General features: G+C 48.6%; 1 protein-coding gene across 1 annotated transcript in view; it reads left to right on the forward strand.

Annotated features, from left to right (window-relative positions):
- The window catches only part of SORD (sorbitol dehydrogenase), a 30583-nt gene extending 13463 nt beyond the window's left edge, over nucleotides 1-17120 (forward strand). Inside the window, exons 4-9 of the mRNA XM_032417717.1 lie at nucleotides 2791-2950; nucleotides 6553-6671; nucleotides 10070-10135; nucleotides 11362-11537; nucleotides 14675-14796; nucleotides 15691-17120. Of these exons, the coding sequence (XP_032273608.1) occupies nucleotides 2791-2950; nucleotides 6553-6671; nucleotides 10070-10135; nucleotides 11362-11537; nucleotides 14675-14796; nucleotides 15691-15856 (809 nt within the window). The 3' untranslated portion in view covers nucleotides 15857-17120. The remainder of the gene's footprint in view (nucleotides 1-2790; nucleotides 2951-6552; nucleotides 6672-10069; nucleotides 10136-11361; nucleotides 11538-14674; nucleotides 14797-15690) is intronic.
- Nucleotides 17121-20017: the final 2897 nt, after the last annotated feature.

Below are 20017 nucleotides of genomic sequence, written 5' to 3' on the forward strand. Positions count from 1 at the left end.
GAGAATAAGACCATAGTGAGCTATCAGGTGTGAAAAAGAATAGGCTCTGGCAGTTCAAGGAAAGGGCATTTGTTGTGGGCAGAGGTGTTTAAAGAAGGTTCATGGAAGAGACAGGTCTTTGAGCTGGACATTTAACAATAATAAGGCAGCTAATACTCATTGATTTACTATTTGTTAGTCTCCATGTTAAATATTTGCATGTATAATTATGTATTTCACTGTTGAAACAACTCTGAGGTAGGCATTATTTTCTTCCTTAGCAAATGAAGAAAGCGAAACATGGTGACTGCCCAGGGTCACAAACTAGCGAATCTCAAGCTGGGGTACCGACCTTGGTCTTTCTGACTCTAAAGCAAGTGCTCAGAACCCCTGGGCTGTCCAGCAGCTGGAGACCTGAGAACGGTTTTGTATTTGAGTTAGTGAAGAGGTCAGAAGCGAATATTCTGGTTAAGAGGAACAGAGTAATAAAATTACAGAAGCAAGTGTAACATATCTGGGGTGCTAATAATTCTATGCTGTTCAGAGTAGAGGTTCTGTGTTGGGGAGTTAGTGGAGATGTTAAAAATGCATAATCTGTGTAAAAGTCCCTCTTCAAAAAGCACTCTTCAACTGTGAGTTTATTATTATATTATTATAATGTAATCATTAGAAGACAAAACTGAGGCATACAAAACTCCACCTGATTGTGAAGAATCTTGAATGCTAGCCTGAAGAAGTCATTGTCCATGGTAGAATGTAATTTGGAACAAGGGCTGCAGAGAAAGCGGAGAGGTACACACACAGGTGGAGCAACACATTTTGGTGGTTGCAGGGATTTCTGTAGATCCTTTTTTTAAAGATTTTATTTATTTATTTCTCAGAGAGAGAGAGAGAGAGTACAAGCAAGGGGAGCAGCAGAGGGAGAAGCAGGCTCCCCACTGCGCAGGGAGCCAGATACGGGACTTGATCCCAGGACCCTGGGACCATGACCTGAGCCAAAGGCAGACGCTTTACCAACTGAGCCACCCAGGCGTTCCTAGAACACAAAATTTTTATTGAAGTGTTTCATATGCTGATTTGGACTGAAAGGTCTAATCAACTAGTCTAGAAAGAAGAAAAGCACTCACTGAGTAGTTCTTAACATTTGTTTCTAAAGTTTTAACATAAATCTTAAAGAATCAATAAATCTAAGGCATGGAAGAATTCCTAACTTATATACAATCTGGCTCTCTATCTTATAGTGTGAATTTCCTGTTCAGTAACACCAGCTCAGATAGTTATAATAAACACAATATAAATAGTTAATACTACTTACATGACTACTATCATCACTGCCACCACTACTGTTAAGGAGCGCTCACTATGTACCAGGACTCTGCGCTCTTCTGTGGGTAGTTTTAACACAAAAAGACATAAAAATAACTTAACATGTATCTGTTTAGTAAAGGGCAAACCTCCCACGGGTGACATGCATCAGGCTAAGGAGGGCCCCAGCTCCACTTACACACCCCTCTGGGGGTAGGGGGTGAGGATTGACTGGGAAGGGACACAAAGGAAGGAATTTCCAAGGTAGTAGTAATGTCCTGTATCATGATAGGGGTTCATATTACACAGGTGAGTACATTTATCAAAATTCATCTAGGGGCGCCTGGGTGGCTCAGTCATTAAGCGTCTGCCTTCAGCTTGGGTCGTGATCCCAGGGTCCTGGGATCGAGCCCCGCATCGGGCTCCCTGCTCCGCGGGAAGCCTGCTTCTCCCTCTCCCACTCCCCCGCTTGTGTTCCCTCTCTCGCTGTCTGTCTCTCTGTCAAATAAATAAAATCTTAAAAAAAAAATTCATCTAGTGATCCATGTAAGATTGTGCATTTTATCAATACCTAAATTTTACCTTAAAAGAGAACCAGAGACAAGTATTGAACTCTGGTTAACGATATGCAGGCTGAGGTATTTAAGCGTGGCGTATACTAATGGCTACATCCTACTTGGGAATGCATCAGGAAAGAAGATGGGGCGATGGACAGAGGAGAAATGGATAGGTGGGATGGATGGGTAAATATGTGATGAAGCGAATTAGCCCCATAGTAATTGAAGAATCAAAGCGGAGGAAGTCTGGGTATTCACTGTACAGTTCTTTCAACTTTGATGCATGTTGGAAAATTTCCATAATGGAAAGATAGAAGAGCACTTCTAAGGCTGGGTTTCCAAGCAGGCGCAGTGAGACAGAGGGGAAGGACGCTAGTTCACAAGCCTGAATGTTATTCTTCACTGGAGTCTCAGGCCTCTGTGGGTCATTTGCCCAAGCCAGTCTGTTAACCCATGGATCCGTCAATTCCTAGTTACTGTCTAAATACAACCAAACTGAACATAAGACACACCATAATTGGTGGCTCTTGTGTTTGTAAAGGCCTTGCCCCATATTTTCAAAGCAGGTGAAGGAAAAAAAGTCTGCGAACCCCACACAGCAGCTTGAGATGGGTCCTGGCTTGCCTTGGATTTGGGGCTGGTTCTCTGTTTCCCAAGCTGGGAAGTGGTTGTGCAGCTGAGGGGAGAGGGGGTTGGCTTGCTCCATGAGTGGGTGAACGGCAGGCCAAACCAGTCTGTGGAGAAGTATGCTGGTCACTCTCTCCCAGAGTGTAAGTCTGTGCTGCATCCCGAGTTTTCTGTGGCAGCTCTACCGGGTTGGGCTTGTCTGGGGCGCCCTGGATCCCAGGTAGGGGGGTGGCTCATTGGGCCAGAGTCCCCTGTTGGCACCTGCCCAGGAGCTCGTGCCCCTTCACAGAAGCTCTGCCCCTGCTCGCGTTTTCCTCTTCAGGGGATCGTGTTGCCATCGAGCCTGGTGCTCTGCGAGAAATGGATGAATTCTGCAAGATTGGCCGGTACAATCTGTCGCCATCCATCTTCTTCTGTGCCACGCCCCCTGATGACGGGAACCTCTGCCGGTTTTATAAGCACAACGCTGACTTCTGCTACAAGTTAGTGCCCGAGGCCCAGCCCGGCCACCTGGGACCTCTCCCCACTCCATTTGGTTGGGGTTCTTTCTTCTAGTTTCCTGTGGTGATTTCTTTGTTCTTTTTATTTTTAGCTCATAATTCCAGACATGAAGCATCCCCTCGACAGGCCCTTCTTGGTGGCATCGAGGGAAGGTAGCTTGCCTAGGGCTGAGACTGACTCACAGTACTGGGTTTAGTCTTTGAGTTGAAGCTCCCCTCACCTAGGACAACAGTAGAAAATTGTTGCGAACTCACTCACTCCCCTCCAGCTATCCTGCACATAACCTACTGTGGTTTGTCCTCTATTACTGGTTTCCAAGGCATCTCCCAGGAAAGAGAACTTATTACAGCAGTGACCCTGGTCACAACACCAGTAACAACAGCCACTGGGGTTTACTGAGGAAGCGTGGCCTGGAGCCAGCGTGTGAGCTCTGGGACCCTGGATCCACTCCCTCCTAGTGAGTGACGTCCCCTTCCGCTGCTTCGGTCTCATTTAGTCAGCTGAAGACCCAATAAGGCAATGCATGTGGAGTCACAATTGTCAGTACTCCGTGCCTGGCCTTGTGCTCGTCAGTGCTTTGCAGGCTTTATCTGACTTAACCTTCATAAGAACAGTGGTGAGGTGGGCACCAGTGTAGCACTTTTGTGCAGGGGTGCAGAGGCCGGACGGAGGAGGCTAATTGGGCACGCAGCAGAGCCAGGAGGCAAGCTGGGGCAGCCATGAGTCTTAAGTTCCTGCCCTGTGCTCACTACCCTATCCCAACTCTCCATATGGTTTTGGGGGGAGAACTCGTATCCGGCAGAAGCAAAGTGTTGCCCCTTCTGCACAGGTCCCAGCCCATGGAGCCGTGGATGCTGATGTGCCACTTGCCTTCTGGCCTTCTGACAGGTGTGTTTTCCTCCATCCCGGCCCGGCCCCAGCTGTGGCTCTGTTGGCCAGGATGGGGCTTGCCTGAAGGAGGCCAGGTGCCAGTCACAGGGGCAGTCTGACAGATCTGAGTTTTCTAGTGCCCCCTGGAAGCCTTGAGAGAGTCACAGGCCAGACCTCGTGATGGGTTTAAGTCAACACCTAACTGCTCTAGGAGAAAGCAGGTTACCTGGGTAGAGTCCACCTTTCAGCAAGTGGTTCCTGAACCAGCCCACGTTGTCTGGGCCCTTTCCAAGTTGAGGCACCAAACAAGGTTTTCGTGAGAGGCAGAAAAGCAAAATGGTAAAGTTGAAGACTAAGCGCTGGTCTGCGCCTTCTACCAACGGTGTGACCTTCAGCGAGTTAAACTTTGTAACCTAACGTCCTTGCCTGGAAAATGGAGATGATAATAGCACCGATATGTTGAAATGCATAGAATTATTGACAGAATTCAATGAGAAAAGCATTTCAAGTATTCAGCACGAGGCCTGGCACATAGTAGGTGCTCAGTAAATGGGGCCATGCTATGGCATAGCCATGGCCTTGTGTCTGGGGGATAGGTACAGGTTAGGTCTGAAAGGAAGCCTTGCACTGGGGTTGGGAGGATGGGGTTTGTAGGGCATGGTGGGGGAGGGTGTGTTCTGTTGGCAATGTTAATGGGAGGGTTGAGGAGGGGACAGGCAACCCCCCACCTCTCCTTTCCTCCCAGGGTGCTTTCTGCTCATGTCCGCACACCAGCCTTGGACCCACGCCCTTCTCTCTGGTTTCTTTGTGAGGATTCCTGTACTGCCACGGCCTTTTTATTTTCCTACCCACCTTATTTTCTTCCTTTTTATCTTCCTGTTTCCCCCTTGGCTTCTTGATCATCCTCTACCCTTTAGTTATTCCCTCAACCCTATTGTGAAAACCACCAAGTTGTCTTATTCTCTGGTGTTTATAAAGTCATGATTAATTGGAGCTGAGAAGAAACTTAGGGTGCTCTCATCCTCCCTCTCCCTCAATCCTCACCGAATAAGGTCGGGGAAGGAGGACCCAGTGACTGTCCAAAGATCAGTGGCAAAGGCGCTGGGCCTAGGACTCTGCCTGGTGCTTCTGCCTCGTCAGTAGCATAATCTCTCCATCACAATCTTCCATCATCGCCATTCCAATCCCATTTTTCCTGGGTGTTCTCCTGCCAAGGGGAAATCAGAGCGAAGGTGAGAGGAACGCACCAGTCCTGACCAAAGGCCACCCTCCGCTCAGAGCCCATACAAGCTTCGGGGGAATCCCAGATGTGAAGGGGCAGGCTAGTCTGAGAGTGGTTGGCGGTTCCTTGGGAGAATTTGGGAGTCTTCATTATTTCATTTCAAACTTTTGTCCCTTTTATAGAGTTGATGGGGTGGGTGGTGTGGGTAGAAGGGGTGATGGCGGCAATCTGAGCAGGAGAGGACTGAAGTGGGAGGATTGTGGGAGAAAAGCAGAGGGGTGGGGGGGGCAGGGAGAAGGCAGGGCAGCAGGCAGGCCGACTTCGGGCCTCATTATTCTGACACATCACGGGAATGAGCACTTGGCTTGGCTGCCACCTTTCTTTCTTTTTGGAACTTGAGGAATTTTATGTTCTAGCATGTGGAGGTTTGGGGCACTGAATAAAAATACCGGACAGTGAGGACCATGCAGAAATGAGATATCCACAGAGCCACTTGTACTAGGAGGCAGCTAATATGGGGCAGGCGGGATGTGGAAGGAGGAGACCTGGCTTCAAGTCTTGCTTTTCTACTCATTAGCCTTGTAACCTTGGGCAAGTCTCTGAACGTCATTGGGCTTCAGTTTCCTCTTCTGTAGAATAAAAGTAAAAATAAAGCCCTTCCTTCCTTCCTGACAAGGTCATGGTGAGGATCAAATGAGATAATGGATGAAAAAGCCCTCTAATCTGTAAAGCCTTATGCAAATGTTTGCTGTCATCATCAGTGGGATGGGTAATAGGGTCAAGTGGACACAGTGAAAACCAAGAACCCGGTGGTGAAGGTGACACAACATTTAATCATCTGCCTGGAAGACAGGTCCTTTTCCCATCATGACCGGTCCAGGGACAGCCAGGCAGCTGCTGCCATCAAATGTGGTTCTTCTGGAACATACCATACAGGGACAACAGAGTGACACCAGCTTCTAAATCACTGTTCTGCAAAGCTGCTGATAGTTGGGATTGTTTGCTGAGGTGAAACCAGAAAGGCTGTATGTTAAGTTTGAGAAGCAGATGAAATGCTGGCATGTGGTTATATTAAACTCTTGTTAGATGAACTTCTCATTATTTATTAATGACAGCCACACCATACCTTGTCTTGGACAACATGTTAAAGAAAACATAATGTGTTCACATTCACCGAAGTGATTTGTCCAAAGAAAACCATTTTCAGAGGAGGGCAGTGTGGCCTGGGCTCTGGAATCAGGCGTATCTGGTTTCCATTTCAAATCCTTCGAGCCTCTTACTAGTTTTGAACCAAAGTCATTTAATTCTCCCAAGGCTTTGTTTCCTTGTCTGTAAAATGGGAATATTAGTACCTACCCCGGAACTCTTCCAAGGATTTGTGTGAGTGAATATATGTAAACTGCTTAGCACATAAATAAATGCTCAATAAATATTAGCTCTTGTTATTATTAACCCAGAGGGACTAACTGAGTGTGTTGAATGACACCCCAGGCTTCCTGATAATGTCACCTTTGAAGAAGGGGCCCTGATTGAACCCCTGTCTGTGGGGATCCATGCCTGCCGGCGAGCTGGAGTCACCCTGGGGAACAAGGTCTTTGTGTGTGGAGCTGGTAAGAAAGATGACACCCTGGTTATGAGTTCATTGAAGGGGAATGTGGAGATCCCTCTGCCCATCTCATTCCCTCTCCAATGGCTGAAATTGAAATTGGTCCTAGACTCTTTCTAGGCGGGGGAGGGTTACATGTCCCTTTCCCTCGGTGACCAACACTTTGCTAAATAAACCGTCTGCAGACATAATAGTAACTCAGGTTATTTCCCAGGCAACATAACCCTTTTGGTCATTTAAAGAATGCAATTTGGAATTATTTTTTAACTCGGCAGGAAACGAGGGACATATTTTTGGTAGTAAAGGGAAGGGCAACTTTTGGAACTCTCAAATCATACCAGAGAAGTGGTCTCCCGGTCCATCCAGGAATGAGGTGTCGTGGCCAGTGGAAGGAATGGAGTCCGGCTCACTGTGAGCCAGCACTCTTGCTTGTTGGGTTCGCGGGTGGCTGCCTTCTTTCCTTCCCTGCTTCCAGCCACCCAAACAAACCTTAGCAGCCTCAGACTGAAACATTCTAGGTGTCTAATGCTAGTGACACAGACAGCATGCTCATGCTCCTTACCGATGTGATCTGGTGTTCCTCATACACTTTTTTTAGGTATAATTAACATATAACATTACATTAGTTTCAGATGTACAATGTAATGATTTGATATTCATATATATGACAAAATGATCACCATAATAAGTCCAGTTATCATCTGTCACTATACATAGTTACAAAGTGTTTTTTTCCTGCAATAAGAACTTTTTAAGATCTACTCTTAGCAACTGTCAAATATGCAATGTGGTATCATTAATTATAATCACCACACTGTACATTATATCCCCGTGATTTATTTTATAACTGGAAGTTTGTACCTTTTGACCCTCTTCCCCCTATTTCACTCATCTCTCACCACCCCCCTCGGGCAACCAATCTGTACTCTGTATCTGTGAGCTTTGTGGCTTCATTTTGTTTTTTTAAATTCCACATGTTTGTGAGATCATACGGTATTTGTCTTTGTCTGTCTCACTTACCGCACTTAGCATAATGCCCTCAAAGTCCATGCATGTCACAAATGGCAAGATTTCCTTTTATGGCTGAATGATATTCCACCGTGTACATATATACCACATTTTCTTTGTATCTTCATCCATGGGTGGACACTTAGGTTGTTTCCATATCTTGGCTATTGTAAGTAATGGTGCAATGAACATGGGGGTACATATATCTTTTTGAGATAGTGTTTTTCATTTTCTTCAAATAAATCCTCAGAAGTGGAATTATTTGGCTCATATGGTAGTTCTATTTTTAATTTTGTGAGGACTCTCCATGTTGTTCCCCATAGTGGTTGGAAATTTACATTCCTACCAAGAGTGCATGAGGGTTCCCTTTTCTCCACATCCTCTGCAACACTTGTTATTTCGTGTCTTTGTGTCTTTTTAATAGTAGCCATTCTGACAGGTGTGAGCTGATATCTCATTGTGGTTTTGATTTGTATTTCCCTGATGATTAGTGATGTCGAGCACCTTTCCATGTGCCTGTTGGCCATCTGCATGTCTGCTTTGGGAAGGTGTCTGCTTAAGCGTGCCTGGCTGACTCAGTCAGTAGAGCATGCACATTGGGTGTAGAGATTACTTTAAAAAAAAAAAGAAAATGTCTACAGATCCTTGGCCATTTTTAAAATTAGATTGCTTGGTTTTTTTCTATTGAGTTGTAGGAGTTCTTTATATATTTTTTGGATATTAACCTCTTATCAGATATGATTTGCAAATATTTTTTTTCATTTGGTCAGTTGACTGTTTCATTTTGTTGATGGTTTTCTCGGCTGTGCAGAAGCTTTTTAGTTTGATGTGGTCCCACGTGTTTATTTCTGCTTTTGTTAGAAAGCGTTTGCCTTTGGGCTTAAATCCAAAAAATCATGTCGAGGCTGATGTCAAGGAGCTTATGGTCTGTTTTCTTCTAGGAGTTTTATGGTTTTAGGTCTTGATGTTCAAGTCTTTAATCCATTTTGAGTTAGTCCTCATACATTTTTCAGGACTGATTTTGACAGGGCCAAATAAATGACTACAGGGCTTTCTAAGAGAGGTGATGGGTATAGAACAGACTTGCCTCAATGAGCTAACACAGTGTAGTGTTCAAGTGACATATCTATGTTAAATCCACATAAGTAATACCTTTTCGACATAGAAAAAGAAGTCACACATCCCACATGTGTACATACACGCAGAGAGATTCACCCATAGCTCCATCACCTATCAGCCTGAGAGAACCACTGTAAATATTTTGATGTAGAATCTTTCAGGTTTTTCTAAAATGAGATCATGCTAAACACGCTTTATTTTATCTTTTATAAAGACAAAAATCAATATATTATGAACATCTTTCCATGACACTAGATAAGAGAGTTATGACACGATTTTTAAGAGCTATGTGGTACCCCACTGTAGTTTGTTTAGCTAATCACCTCTGTTGATCATTTCACGTATGTTCCAGTGTTTTGATTTTGGGGGGAACTCACAAAATTATTTTCAAAGGCACTGACAAAAAGCCAATCCTCAAAGATAATCTGCATAGCTTCATTTTGTGGGTCTGGTTTTTTGTGTATTAAAACTGTGTCATCTAGCATGCAGATTCTGTGGGAAGCAGGTGGTCTCTGGGCTGATTTTTTAGGCACCTGAACAACTTAGAGCTGCTTGAGAAGCTGGGTCAACCCAGGGAGCCAGTTCACTTAATGACACCCGCCAAGATAGTTCTTAGAGGGCACCTGTAAAGGATGTGTCTCTCCTTGGGGAGATGTGATGGACAGTAAGAAGGTAGGGGTCAAAGAGAGAACAGGACAATGTATCCAGACCTTCTGAGACATCTTATTCTCTTAACAAATATATGTTTCTGGATGCCTGGGTGGCTCAGTCGTTAAGCGTCTGCCTTCAGCTCAGGTCATGATCCCAGAGTCCTGGGATCGAGTCCCACATCGGGCTCCCTCCTCGAGGGGAAGCCTGCTTCTCCCTCTCCCACTCCCGCTGCTTGTGTTCCTGCTCTCGCTATCTCTGTCTCTGTCAAATAAATAAATAAAATCTTTAAAAAAAAACAAAAACAAATATATGTTTCCTTGAGCCCTCTGGTTCTTTGACATTACCCCAAGCAGTGTCCAAGAGTAAATGGCAAATTTCTACCTCTGAGGTCTGAGAGAATTAAATAGAACTCAGCACTAGGAGCAAAATTTCATGTAGAGAACAGTTCTTCATATAGTCATTTACTTATGTATTCGAACAGCTGTTAAGGTCTCACTATGTGTCAGCACTGGGATAGACGCTAGAGGTGCACAAAAGATGTGGTTCCTGTCCATGGCCTGGACAAGAGGGGGAGAGCTGCTGTTTAATATTGCACAAACATCTCCCATTTTCTGCTTTATTTAGGGCCGATAGGACTGGTCACTCTGATCGTGGCCAAGGCAATGGGTGCAGCTCAAGTGCTGGTGACTGGTAAGAAGGTTTTCTTTTTAAATCTTCTTGAAGAGGGCGTGCCTGCCTGGCTCAGTCGTTAAGCGGCTGCCTTCGGCTCAGGTCATGTTCGCTCCTCAGAGTCCTGGGATCGAGTCCCGAGTCGGGCTCCCTGCTCAGTGGGAAACCTGCTTCTCCCTCTCCCTTTGCCCCTCCCCCTCCCTGCTTGTGTGCTCTCTCTCTCTCTCAAAGTAAATAGTAAATAAATTAAAAAAGTCTCCTTGAAGAGGAAACAGCTGGCTTATAGTTTGGAGCAAGGGCATGAGAACTCTTCCCTTCCTGGGGTGCTGGGTTTCTAAAGAGGCTCCTCCTTTTTTCCCCTGGGTTCCAGGGTTGAAAAGCCCACCCAGGGGATGACCACCTCAGGGCTCAGGAGGAGAGTCTTTTGAAGCTTCCGGGAGAGGGTAGATGCTATGGAGAAGAGGACCTGGCTCTTTATGTGTGGACCTCAGATGCCCCTACTGCTCACTTGGTTCTAAGAAGAGGCTTCGCCCTCGGTCCATTTGGCCAAACCCAGGAGGCGCAGAATGTGTGCTCGTGTGTGTGTGATGTGGAGTTAGTGGGCTGTATATGTTTATAAAAGGGTGTTTGTGTGTGAGGTGTGTGGTATGGGCGGGAGATGTGTGTACGTGTGAGGAGAGCTTATCTGTGACAGCACATGCGGGTCAGTGTAGTATGTGTGGAAGCGTGTAGGGTATAGAAGGATGTGTGTGGAGAAGACTCTGTGAGAGAGAATGTGTGTGTGTAAAGGTATCTGTGAGAGTGTGGGTGTGGGTAAGTGTGTGGAGTTGTGTAGAGTATGTGAAGGGGAGTAGGGATATAGGCGAGTGGATGTGTTTTGTGTGCAAAGAAGGTATCAGAGTGTGTGTTGAAGTTACCTGAGAGTGTATGTATGAGGGGCAGTTACCTTTCAGAGAGAGAGTGCGCCGCTGTGTGGTGTGTATAGGGGTGTGGGGGGGTGTAGAACAGTGTGGATGTTTGAGAAGTGATCTGAGTGACGGATGGGGGAAGAGGAGGGAGAGTGTGTGTGTGCACGGCTGTGTGGTGTGTGTAGGGGTGTGTGAAGGTGTAGAGAGTATGTGTGTTGGGCTCATTGGCACCACCCACTACACCGGAGCTATACTACCATTAAAACCTGCCCCTCCACCTTTTTCTCCCTAATCCACCATCCAGTTCTCAGTTTGAAAGAAACTTTTGTTCCACTTTAGATCTGTCTGCCTCTCGGTTGTCCAAAGCCAGGGAAGTGGGGGCTGATATCGTCCTCCAGATCTCCAAGGAGAGCCCTCAGGAAATCGCCAGTAAAGTGGAAGATCTGTTGGGGTGCAAGCCGGAAGTGAGCATCGAGTGCACAGGGGCAGAGTCCGCCATCCAGTCAGGCATCTATGTGAGTTGGATGAGGGCGGCTGGTGCGCAGCTTTGGGGAATCAGCACAGGGTAGGCGGCGGTAAGGAGTGCTGGAATTGAGTGTCTCCACTACCTTACCATGTGACCCCCAGACAAAGTGAGGTGATCTCGGTATCTCTGGTTTTTATTTGCTTATTTGTTTTATCTCACTTGCTTCACATCCTTCCTTATTGGGTCATTGTGAGGCTCAAATGAAGTAACAGGTGTATATGGCCGTTGAAAGATGTTAGGAGACCCACCCCTGAAGTGATCATATCTGATCATAAAAGGACTCTTGGTAAAAAAAAAAAAAAAAATCAACAGGAGGAACGGGAAACCATGCTTTAGTTGTGTGCGGGAAATCCCTATCTTCCTTTATTGAGGAAAACTGCTGTCTTTGAGTCACTGATACAAAGCAACAGCCATTAATTTAGTTAGTCACGAAGGTGGGGTGGTTTTTCAGGGTCACAGTTGGCTACTACTCTTCTCTCCCAGACCTGGGAAAGGGTAAGCTGCCAATACCTGATTTGCCCCTCAGTGACCCACCCAGAATTTATGGGAAGTTGGTGGAAATGGGGGGTGGTGGGGGAGGGCGGGGAACACGCAGGGGTGGGGAGTGGCGTTGAGGGATCCAAGTATGACGAAATGAGGGGAGAAAGAATACCTTCTAGGTTCCAGCCCTACCGTGTGTTGGGTCTTCTGCTGGGGGCTTTGTAAATGTGATGTCAGGTCTGCACCGTGGCCATGAAGACTCGTTACCCCTTTCCACATTTTCCCACGGGAGGCCTGGTGGCTTGCCTCGAGCACACTGCCCCGACGTCTGAGCGTGTCTCACCCTGTCCGCCGCTTAGGAGAGAAGGCAAGCAGGGCCCAAGGAGCCAGTGGGCAGCTGTGCTCGGGCGGGAGGGATGGGGCTGAGGAGGGCGGTAGCAGGAGCTCCCACCCCTGGGCATTCCTGCCCTGCCGCCCGCACTGCTGTCCCACAGTGGCGCGGGCTTCCTCCTTCCTTCTGAGTCACAGCTGGGGCATGCAGAAGGGCATTTGCAGCATGCCAGACCTTCTGGGGATAGCTGACCTGGTACCCGGGCCGAGCTGCCTCGCCATCTTCCCACCAGGATGCCCCTGGCATCAGGGGTGAGGAAGGGGTGGGACGGGAGAGGAACAGGTGCCACTTTCTCTTGCTTTGTCCTAAGTTGCAGCTGGAGCCGGCCCCCCCTCTGCTCCACTGTCAGAGGTACCGGCTGCCTTGTGGGAAGGGGCAAAGAGAACCCCGAAACTCAGAGGGTGATGGGTCTGTGTGTGATCAGTCGACCAATGACATGTCTTGGGCACCTGCTGTGTCGTGGCTTTGTGCCGGGGCCCTTGGGGGCTATGATGCATAAGGCATGTCTGGCTGTCTTCAAGTTGTTGGCAGTCAGTGACCCCTCACTCCACAGACAGGCAGTAAAAGACATGGCTCCCCAGTGCAAGACTTTCCTCCCCTTCTCTGCTGCCTGGAGGGCACTGGGAACAGTTGGCATCTATCTCCAGCTGTTGATGGGGGGGCCCAATTGCCAGGCTCCCTGAGGTGGGTGCAGAGGTAAATGTGACCCGAGGGCCTGCCCTGTCCTGAGTGAGGGGTGGGGCCATCGTGCATGACAGACGCTTCAGCACACTGCAGGCCACCCCGCCAGTGTGCACGTTAGGTGGAGGCACCTTACATGGACATACCTGAGAGCCACTTCCCTGCCAGAATCGTGACTAGAAAATGTTTGGGAGGAGACGTGGCAAAGGCTCAGGGTAGAATCCGCGTCATCTTGGTGCAGAGGTCACACCCACAAAACAATGGTCAGGTAGTTCATGTTCCTTTGTCTGTGGTCAGCAAACTGCTGGCCTCCCGGCACCTTGGGATGGCCAGTCTGGCAGTATTCCTCCTCCTTCTGACTAGGTAGAGAGGAGATGCTGATGGGGGAACAGTTTTCCAAGGAAATTTCTCACTCAAAAGAGTTTTCTGTGGCTCCGTCACAACTTTGATCCCACGCCCCACCCCACCTTTTCCAGTGGGGAGAGAGCCTCCCCCCTTACCAACAGGGTTCATAAGTCACAGGTGGTTTGTAAGGGACTCTGTGCTTCAGTAAAAACAGAAAACGTGCCAAACCATGAGCCCAACCAAGTGCTGAGCACTGTGATTGTTAGGCCAACCGCCCTGCTGGGGAGGCATCATCCTGATCCTACACATGAAGAAGCTGGTTGAGAGGGTCCCACAGCTCAAAAGTGTAAATTCCAGAGTCACCCTAGTGCTGCAGGCCTCTCTTCATGGTGTATCCTTCCCCTCAGAGATAGAGGCTCTGGTGGATGCCCCTTTGCAGCTCCGCTCAGTAAACTGAGAATGGTTCCAGTAAGTGCTTGCTCCTGCCAACTGTCATGAAAACTGAGGCAAGTGAACTATTTTTCTGTCTCTCACAACGTTGACCACAGTGATCTCCAAAAATCTCTGGAGCAGGCACAACACTCATGTGGAATCACGTGGAGATTATCGGGAGAAATTTCCATGTCTGGTCCACTCCAAGGAGGGAACTGATAAAGCAGATAGATGTTCAAGGAAGACAAAATCTGTTGTGATTGATGATACTATTGGGATGAATGTCTCTGGAACAAAAATATTTCTAAATGTCAGCTAGCCTGCACGAATAGGGCAATGTTCAAGCCACAGAATTCTAGTGGCCCTCCCCGTTTGTATGTGCTTGGTAGTTTCCTCACCAAGAGGGTGCTTCCTTAGAGGTTTGACAAAAGTCCTATCTTTTGTGGCGTTGACATTCTGGAGGAGGGATGGGTGCTGAGATGAGGAGGTGCCTGAGCCAACACCTGGTACGGAATTAGTAAAGCTTTGAGAGATGCCCAGGGGCTGGAGGGGCTCCCCCTGTGCCCGGCCCTCCACCAGTAAAGTGTGTGACTTCAGGGTCCTTAAAGATAACTCTGCTGCTCTGCTAAGTTTGGTTGACATATGGAAGAGTTCAACAGTAGAGAAAGAATCATATTCTCTGGAATATTTGGATACTCACCTGATGCAAACAGATATTTATGTGACAAAAGTCATTTTGAGTGAGAAGTCTGCATTTTCTGATCTTCTGGGTTTTCTTGTTCTCATCTCCTCTTCAGGCTACTCGTTCTGGTGGGACCCTGGTGCTCGTAGGCCTGGGCTCCGAGATGACCAGTGTGCCCCTGGTGCACGCGGCCACCCGGGAGGTGGATATCAAGGGCGTGTTTCGATATTGCAACACGTGAGTATGTTGTGGGTGAGCCAGGGTGGCGAGCGGCCAGCAGGACCCCTGCACGGCCTCTGGGACCAAGAGTCTCTCCCGTTTATTCATGAAGGGCACTCCCTAGCCACACTGACAGCCACGTGTCATGGTAGGGATCCAAAGAGAGAGCATCACTCCTGGTTAAAAAACAGGAAGGCAGAGATGGCAGAGGGAAGGAGGGAAGCTGGGGGATCTTGAAGCATGCTCTTCTTGGGTATCTGCCCCTCATCACCCAGGCCCTCTCTTCTAAATTTCCTCAAATGGCCAGCTCTTCATTTTCTCCCTTTAAAGGGAAGAAGGAGAGAAAGGGGGACAACAGCAAGAACTCAAGTCCCTTGGTTTCCACCCCAGAGCCCCAGGGCCCACCCTGGGAAGTGAGAGGGTCTTAATTCACCCCACCTCATGCTCTGTGGCTCTAGCCTCTCCCCAACCGGGCAATTTTCCCAGGACCACCTTCCCCAGCAGTGTCCTTCCTCCCACCATTACAGTCTGTGGCCATTCTGTCAGCAGAATGCCATTTTCCAATAAACTCTGCCACGCCATGCTGCAAAGGGATATGGATGTATTATCATCGGCTGCCTCTCTGAGGCTTATCTCCCTTTCCACAGTGGCCTCCATATGCCTTATGCCTTCATGCCAAAGGAATTCTAGGCTCTGTGACAGACATTGCAGAGGGGTGGAGGCATTTGGGAACAGACCCTGTACTCCCATATTGCAGGTCATAAGATCATTTCTACCATTGTTTGTAGAATAGACCTTGTAGAACCACAGCACTATAAATAAATATGGCCAAGCTGATCGTGTGCTTGGTGGTTTTGGGGACCTGGTTCTGTCCTCCTGTAGGTTGAATGTAACACTTGTGATCTCTTACAGGTGGCCGATGGCGATTTCGATGCTTGCCTCCAAGTCTGTGAACATAAAGCCCTTAGTCACCCATAGGTTTCCCCTGGAGAAAGCTCTGGAAGCCTTTGAAATAGCCAGAAAGGGATTGGGGTTGAAAGTCATGCTCAAGTGCGACCCCAAGGACCAGAACCCCTAATATGAATTGGGCTCTGCCCTCATCCCCGCCCCACGCCAGTATCTCAGGGCAGGGCAAGGCTGTGATGCAGAAGTTTCTTTTGAGTAGCAAGAATAATTAAAATAATTCATTATAAGCAGAGAGCCTTACACAGAGGAATTGGTGTGCCTTAAAAACACAAGTAGGGACAGTTTGGGGGAATTTGCGGCCGGGGTGTCCTACCTGTTCCTACAGAGCAAAGTTCAGCAAGTAGAGCAGAGTTTGTTAGGTAGGTCCTGGGGAACTCCCCTTCTTCCTGGAATGCCTAAGTAAGGGAAAAATCTGCCCGTTGGGTTCCTGGTTCCGCAGTGACTGGCCAGGTGGGGGTGGGAGCTAAGTTATGAAGAGACAACTTTATCCAGACTCAACTGGCACAGAATTGATTTCCATCTTATTTCAGGGTCTGGGATGAAGGATTGTCAGCAGTTTTTAGAGGACAGCGTTTCTAGACATACGTGCCATTTGGTTTGATGATAAAAGGAGACTTTAAGGAACTGACCTGCCTGGGTCTAGGATCATTTTTAAATCAATTAAAAAAAACCCCAAAAACTGAAATCCCAAGTGAGATCCAACCAGCTTGCATTCTCCAATTGTAGAAATAGTCAGGAAAGTTCTCAATACTGCTGGAAGATTGCCTCTTCTTCAACTCCCGAGAACTCTGTGTAACTTAAACTGCCTTCCCCACACTCCCCACCCCCACCCTTCTGCATTCAGGGGCTGTCACTGTGCGCTCCTTTGTCACTACGCAAATAGGAGGCTCCTTCCTTAAGGCAACAGTCAAGGGGAGTCCCCCTGGGAGACTTGCCCAGGAGGGTTTGGCCAGTGCACCTGTCTTCCCACCCCACAGGGTGAGCATTCCCTTCACACTCACTGATGATAGACAATTCCATTAAATTCTGATGATTATAAACAGAATTCCCTCCTCCTTCTCATAGACCGTGAACACTCTTGGTATCTTTCTGTTGGAATGATCTCTCCTGTCTTATTTTAATCGTAGGGTTTTCCTGTGTAAGATTTGGGTCCAAATCACTTGATGCCCATTAGTGACTTTGAGATTATTAGTCAAGAATGAGGATATTGTAGTGGTGACATAACTTGACCTGCAGACTTTTAATCCTTCCCTTCAGCTGGGAGTGGAGGCTGAGTTTGAAGAGGCTCTGGCTTTCTTGTGACTGGGGAGGGCCGTGACCAATGCTTGGAATCCCTCAGACTACTTTGGGTAATAAATTGTGGTTGTGGGGCCTCACTGTTGCCGCCTGTTTGTGCCCCCTTTTAGGGGGGGAATGGCCTCTGGTTACTCGTTTTATAAAGGGAAGGATCCAGGATTTTTGAAAGGGACACATTTTCTGCATCGAATATGTCATTAACTGCTGGGAATTTATGTTAATGAACTCTAATCCTCGCAGCAAGCCAAATGCCTAGGATTATTTTACAGCTAAGGAAATAGAGAAGCCAAGCAATTTGCTCAAGGTCACCCACCGCCTTTCCTCTCTCATGTTATCTCTGGGCGGGGGGGATCTTGACACTTCAGTGCACACTCAGAGGCACACAGCCCACTTGTGGAACTGTCCCATTTTCTTCTCGGAGTCCTGCTTCGCTCCAAAGCCACACTCACCAGCTGCCGCCTCTTGAACCCCCTGCCAGCTCCGTGGTGCCCAGAGTTCCTTGAATATGGAACAAGAAAACCTTCCCCCTCTCGATGGAAGGCTTCCAACAGGAATGCCCTGAGGGAAGTGGATTCACTGTCAAATTCACAAGTAGCCACTTTTCCTTTGATTGTGGTCTGTTGGGGGAAAGAGGCCACTGAACCTGAGAGGAACTTAGGAGCTAGGGCGGCGGAGGGGGGGGGGCGGGGCGTGGCAGAAAGGTGGGGCTACCAAGGACAAACAGGTGTCATTTATCTCACAGTCTTGACTGGGCTGGATCTTCCCAGTCGGTGGCCCACAGTCTCTGTTTCCTGGTGCTTCTGGCATGTGGGCAATCGTGAAGAGTGGACAGCCTGATGGAAAACAGCAGCTCAGAGAGCACCTCCCCTTTCCAAATCCGCCCACCGCTCCCAAGCCATGGCGCACTTTGGTAGCTCCCAAGCAGGGGCAGAGAGGGTGGCAGGAGAGGCCACCGAGGGCTGGCTACCCAGTGAGCCCTCCGGGCGGTGAGGGTGGGAGGGCCCGAGCTCTGCCTGGCTCCCTGGCCTCTGCAGCCTTGTTGAATGTTCCCCCTGCTGTTGGGAAGGAAGTGCGGGAAGCCCAGGAATTGATTCCTCCCACCACCTCCACCGCGAGCTCAATAAATATTGATTAACTCAGTGAATCAGTCCCAGAACCCAGAATTTGGCCCCACTGGTCAACGTGTGCTCGTCACCAGTGCCTGGCACCTTGTTGGCTTTCGATCAACACCGAGGACCCCACCCAGCCGGCACTCCCAGCATTGGGGGCGGGGGGTGTACCGGTGGAGACCTGTGAAGAAAGACCCTGAAGACAGGCTAGACGGTGGAAGGGAGAGGCCAGCCCACAGACCCTACAGGAGAGAAGGGGCCACAGCTCCCTCTTGCCGTCCACCTGCGGCTCCAGTGGATGTGAACTCACTGCCGGGGGGCCCGTCCCTGGTTCTCAGGCCGTCCCCGTCAGCCTTACTTCTGTGTGCGCAGGCCGGCCTCTTCCTTCGGGGCTCCTATTTTACTCCCTTTGGGAGAACAGTGGGGGCCTGCGGCCAAGTTGCTTGGGCCAGAAGTTAGGAGTGCAGGAGGCAGACAGGATTTAGTGGGTATTTGCCTTTTCCCGAATTGTCCTCTGCACATGATCTCAGCCTAGGCTTGGAAAACAGAAGGCCAACAACGGGACCCACATTCCTGAGTGGCAGGCAGATCTCTGCCACCTCCACACCCCCCAACACACACACACACACACACACACACACACACACACACACTCAAGTCCCAGGAGGTTCGGGGAGGAGCAGGGAAGTGGTGTGACCAGGAGCTCCTTGCAGAGGGGCTGTTCTCCGCGCAGCACCTGCCATGAAGAAGCTGCACAGCAGTGCCCCCCTCCCCAGGCCTCTGTTCCCCACTCCCAGCTTCCCTCTCCTCTTAAAACCCTCCTGGAGTCAGACACTGAGCTGCTTCCCTGGCCCCTGGAAGTGACACGGGATGTCAGACGGTGTTCCTGCCAAGGGACTGTTCCGCCGCTCTTACCATCGGCGGGGCGGCGGAGTAGCCTCTATCCGCAGAGTCTTCGACCCATTGGGCCGACGAGAGGCAGCACGTTGTAAAGGGTTTGATGCCAGGATTCTTGGGTTCTATCTAATCCTGGACTCATCACTGACTCACTGATTGGCCGGGTCACTCCCCCACTCCCCCCGGGTCTTGGTTTCCACCCTTTTCAATGGAAGGGTTGGGCAAGATGATCTCAAGGTCTCTATCAACACTGATAGTGTCACCAGCTAGACCCTAAGATCTGATCTTTACTGCCCATTTGCTTGTACTCACCGACCTTTGCCCCACTTTTCCCTTATGCTCTTCTCTCCAGCTTATCTCTTAGCTCAGGCAAAAGACCCAATGGGCATAACATCCCGTCATGGAAACCAAAACTCAAGCAATAACGTCTGCCCTAATAAGACCCAGACGACCCAGCCCAGTTTGAGCTAAACCCCCAACTTGAGCCTGCACACATGAACCATGGAGTGGCCTCTGGGATGATTGGCAATTACCTTTATCCCCTTATAATACCAAAATCCCCATTCATTGAGGAGCACAAGCCTCATTTACGTAATACACAACGTATGTATGCACAACACTATGCCCACCTCTACATACCATGACAAGGATCCCCTTTTTAAATATTCATCCTAACCCTAAATAAGAGGAACTCATCCACCCTTGCTTGCGGAGTCACAGCTTTGGAAGTTATTCCCCATGATCTTATTTGTTGCAAATAAATTTTAGATTGTGCAACAACTCACCTGGTGTAGATTCTACCTGCAACTCACCAAGAAGGGAACTCACATTAGTTCAGTTACAATGTTATACAGGGTTCCCATCATGCCAAGGCCCTGGGAGGTGAGGACCCCTTAAGGGGGGGGGGTGGCCCTCAGGCTGGAGGTGTGAGGGGTGTTCTCGGGTTTCAGTTCCAGTCCCGTGTGTGCATA

This window comes from Phoca vitulina, unplaced genomic scaffold (genome assembly GCF_004348235.1).
Source record: "Phoca vitulina isolate PV1807 unplaced genomic scaffold, GSC_HSeal_1.0 scaffold20, whole genome shotgun sequence".
Lineage (NCBI taxonomy): Eukaryota > Metazoa > Chordata > Mammalia > Carnivora > Phocidae > Phoca > Phoca vitulina.